Below are 2,505 nucleotides of genomic sequence, written 5' to 3' on the forward strand. Positions count from 1 at the left end.
GCACTGAGACTGGTGAGTTTATAAAAAAGGCTTTTGGTGAAAAGTGGAAATCTCTGTTATTGTGCCTGGTGCAAGTGCTCAGCCAGCTCACTTACTGCAGAAGTAAACAAGTGAAACAGCTGGACAGTGGCACCCCTGCTCCTTCTACGGACAGGTCATGTAAACAGACAATCCAAAAGAGGCAAGAAGACACTTTTTCAATCTTTGATTTAAGAAAGAGATTTTCAAATTTGAGTCAAAGTGCTCGTAAAGTTGATTGACGCAGTCCTTGTGCAGTAGGTATAATACAAACATAGTTCTTTCAAATGTCCTCTGTGTCCATTTTCAGGGAATCCTTGGAAATGCACTGCAACACATATTCACCACAGTCAGAGATATTTCCATTTTTATGAGAGGTGGTACATGCTGTAGCCCAGCGGAGTGGCGTACAGTCCTAAAGGTGAAATTGGCAGCATGGGTCTGTGATGGTGGTGGTGGTGGTGATAGGCAGAGTAAGACTGTCCGTACAGTGACATGGCACCCAGGGTTAATGGTAACGTAAAGCCAGGGTGCAAACCTCCGGCCGCGGCAGCCGCCAACGCAGCCGTCTTGGCGTCGGCAGCCATCTTGTGCTTTTCCAGCTCGGCCTCTTGGAGCCTCTTGGCTTTGGCGCGGCGGTTCTGGAACCAGATCTTCACCTGGGTCTCTGTCAGGGTCAAAGAGGAGGAGAACTCGGCGCGCTCGGCGATAGACAGGTACTGCTTCTGCCGGAACTTCCTCTCCAGGGCCAGGAGCTGCGATGTGGTGAACGGCGTGCGAGGCTTTCGGTTGTTCTTGTGTTTCCTCAACTGGCAGGAAGCACTGATGTGACCTGGGAAAAGAAAACAGAGGAGATTTTAGAATCAGGACTTCATTTGTAAATGACCTCCATGAGGCTCTGTTGATTTATTGTGGCTTTTGGGCGTCCTGCTTGCAACAACAATACTATAATAAACTTTATGTGCACAACACTTATCTCAACAATGTTACATAATGCTTTACAAGGAAGAAACAAAAGACAGATCCAATGAGAGAATAAAATACGTTGGCCATTAACCGACCAGTTGGATTTACTTTCACATAAATCAGTTGTTGATGGTTTGATGTCTGTTACCTAATGAGCCACATTTCAATAAAAGGCCACATGTCTTTAATATGTTTGAATGACTTCCTCCCACATTAACCTCCAATATAATTAACATCTGACCCATTTAGAGCAGATAAGTGGTTCACTCAGCACAACTTCCTGCTTTCTCTCCGACAGGAAACATTATATGGCAGCACAGCCAGTGAACAATACATCTCAGTGAGAACAATGATAATCGGTTGCATCCAAAGTCAGCCAATTAGTTTACTTCTTGAAACTTCAAGGGGCAACTTGGATACTTTGGCTTCAAGATACAATTCATTGTTGAGCAGGAAAATAAAAAAAAAACTTTCTATAAAGGAAAAAAAGACGCACATCGCACAGAATGAGACACGTTTCGTGCGTAAAAGCTCTGGCACCAACTTACGCGGCTGTGTGGGAAACGCGCTGCTGGTGATCCAGGGCGCGCAGTCCTCGGACTCCGACGCCTCGGACTTCACCGGGGACGAGGTGAAGCTCTCCCGGTTTCCCTCGGGAGGACTGCACGGCTCCCGGCACCGGTACAGAGAGTGCACCTCAGCGGGGGACACCGGCACCGAGCCGTGTGTCGTCCTCCCGGACATCAGCGCCTCCACGCTGAAGGGATGGTGCCGACGCACGGCTGGAGACGTCTTCTCCTCTTCGGATGAATTACACTCCAAGTCGTTGAAAGTCTCCTGAGAGGCCATTTCTCCTCCAGCTCTCATCCAGATTTTTAAAAAAAAGAAAGAAACGAGTGAACTCCAAAAAGTTGCAGCCTCAGGTGACAGTGGCTCCGGCGGAGAGCGCAGTGTTGTGGAGCTGTCAGGTACCACGACTATGTGGGAGGATGAAGACGCATCACGTTGACACAGAGCAACTCGGACCAATCACTGCAGCCCAGACATGTTCATGAGTGGGCAGATGTTGCCTTCAGGGTCAGTGGGAAACAGAAGATGCTTGTTTTGTTTTGGGTAGAGCAGAAGCAGAAGGATTATATATTCATAATTAGCCAAAAAATGTCAGTGTACATCTCGTCATGTTTTTTTTATTTTTTAAAAACAGTAGAATTTGACACTGTTCTAGTATTTTGCATGTCACTTTTTACTTTACTTTTTATATCTTATCTTTTATATCTTTCTATTTTAAATATTGTTTTTTATTGTTTTTCTTATGTGTGTTGTATTTATTGTGTTTTTATGTTTTTATGTTCATTGTATGCAGCAATACCGAGAGCAAATTCCAGGTAGGTGTAAACCTACTTGGCAATAAATACCTTCTGATTCTGATTCTGATTGTGTGATTGTAAGGCTGCAAGGAGCACATGAAAGCAGCAACAGTCCTCTGGAGTCAGTGTGGTGGATCAGGGAGATCTTAGGCAG

General features: G+C 45.5%; 1 protein-coding gene across 1 annotated transcript; it reads right to left on the minus strand.

Annotated features, from left to right (window-relative positions):
- Window positions 1-386: 386 nt before the first annotated feature.
- msx2b (muscle segment homeobox 2b) lies at window positions 387-1,851 on the minus strand. The gene is made up of 2 exons (XM_061086506.1): window positions 1,533-1,851; window positions 387-850 (listed from the first exon to the last, which is right to left on the minus strand). Exons 1-2 carry the CDS (start codon window positions 1,849-1,851, stop codon window positions 387-389), a joined length of 783 nt encoding a protein of 260 aa, XP_060942489.1.
- Window positions 1,852-2,505: the final 654 nt, after the last annotated feature.

The sequence above is a fragment of the Limanda limanda genome, chromosome 14 (genome assembly GCF_963576545.1).
Source record: "Limanda limanda chromosome 14, fLimLim1.1, whole genome shotgun sequence".
In the NCBI taxonomy this organism is placed as follows: Eukaryota; Metazoa; Chordata; class Actinopteri; order Pleuronectiformes; family Pleuronectidae; genus Limanda; species Limanda limanda.

Excerpts from the sequence above, each read along its gene's own strand:
- msx2b (XM_061086506.1), bottom strand. The coding sequence starts at position 1,851 with ATGAGAGCTGGAGGAGAAATGGCCTCTCAGGAGACTTTCAACGACTTG. Across the intron at positions 851-1,532 it reads CGCGTTTCCCACACAGCCGC|GTCACATCAGTGCTTCCTGC; the intron begins GTAAGTTGGTGC and ends TTCTTTTCCCAG.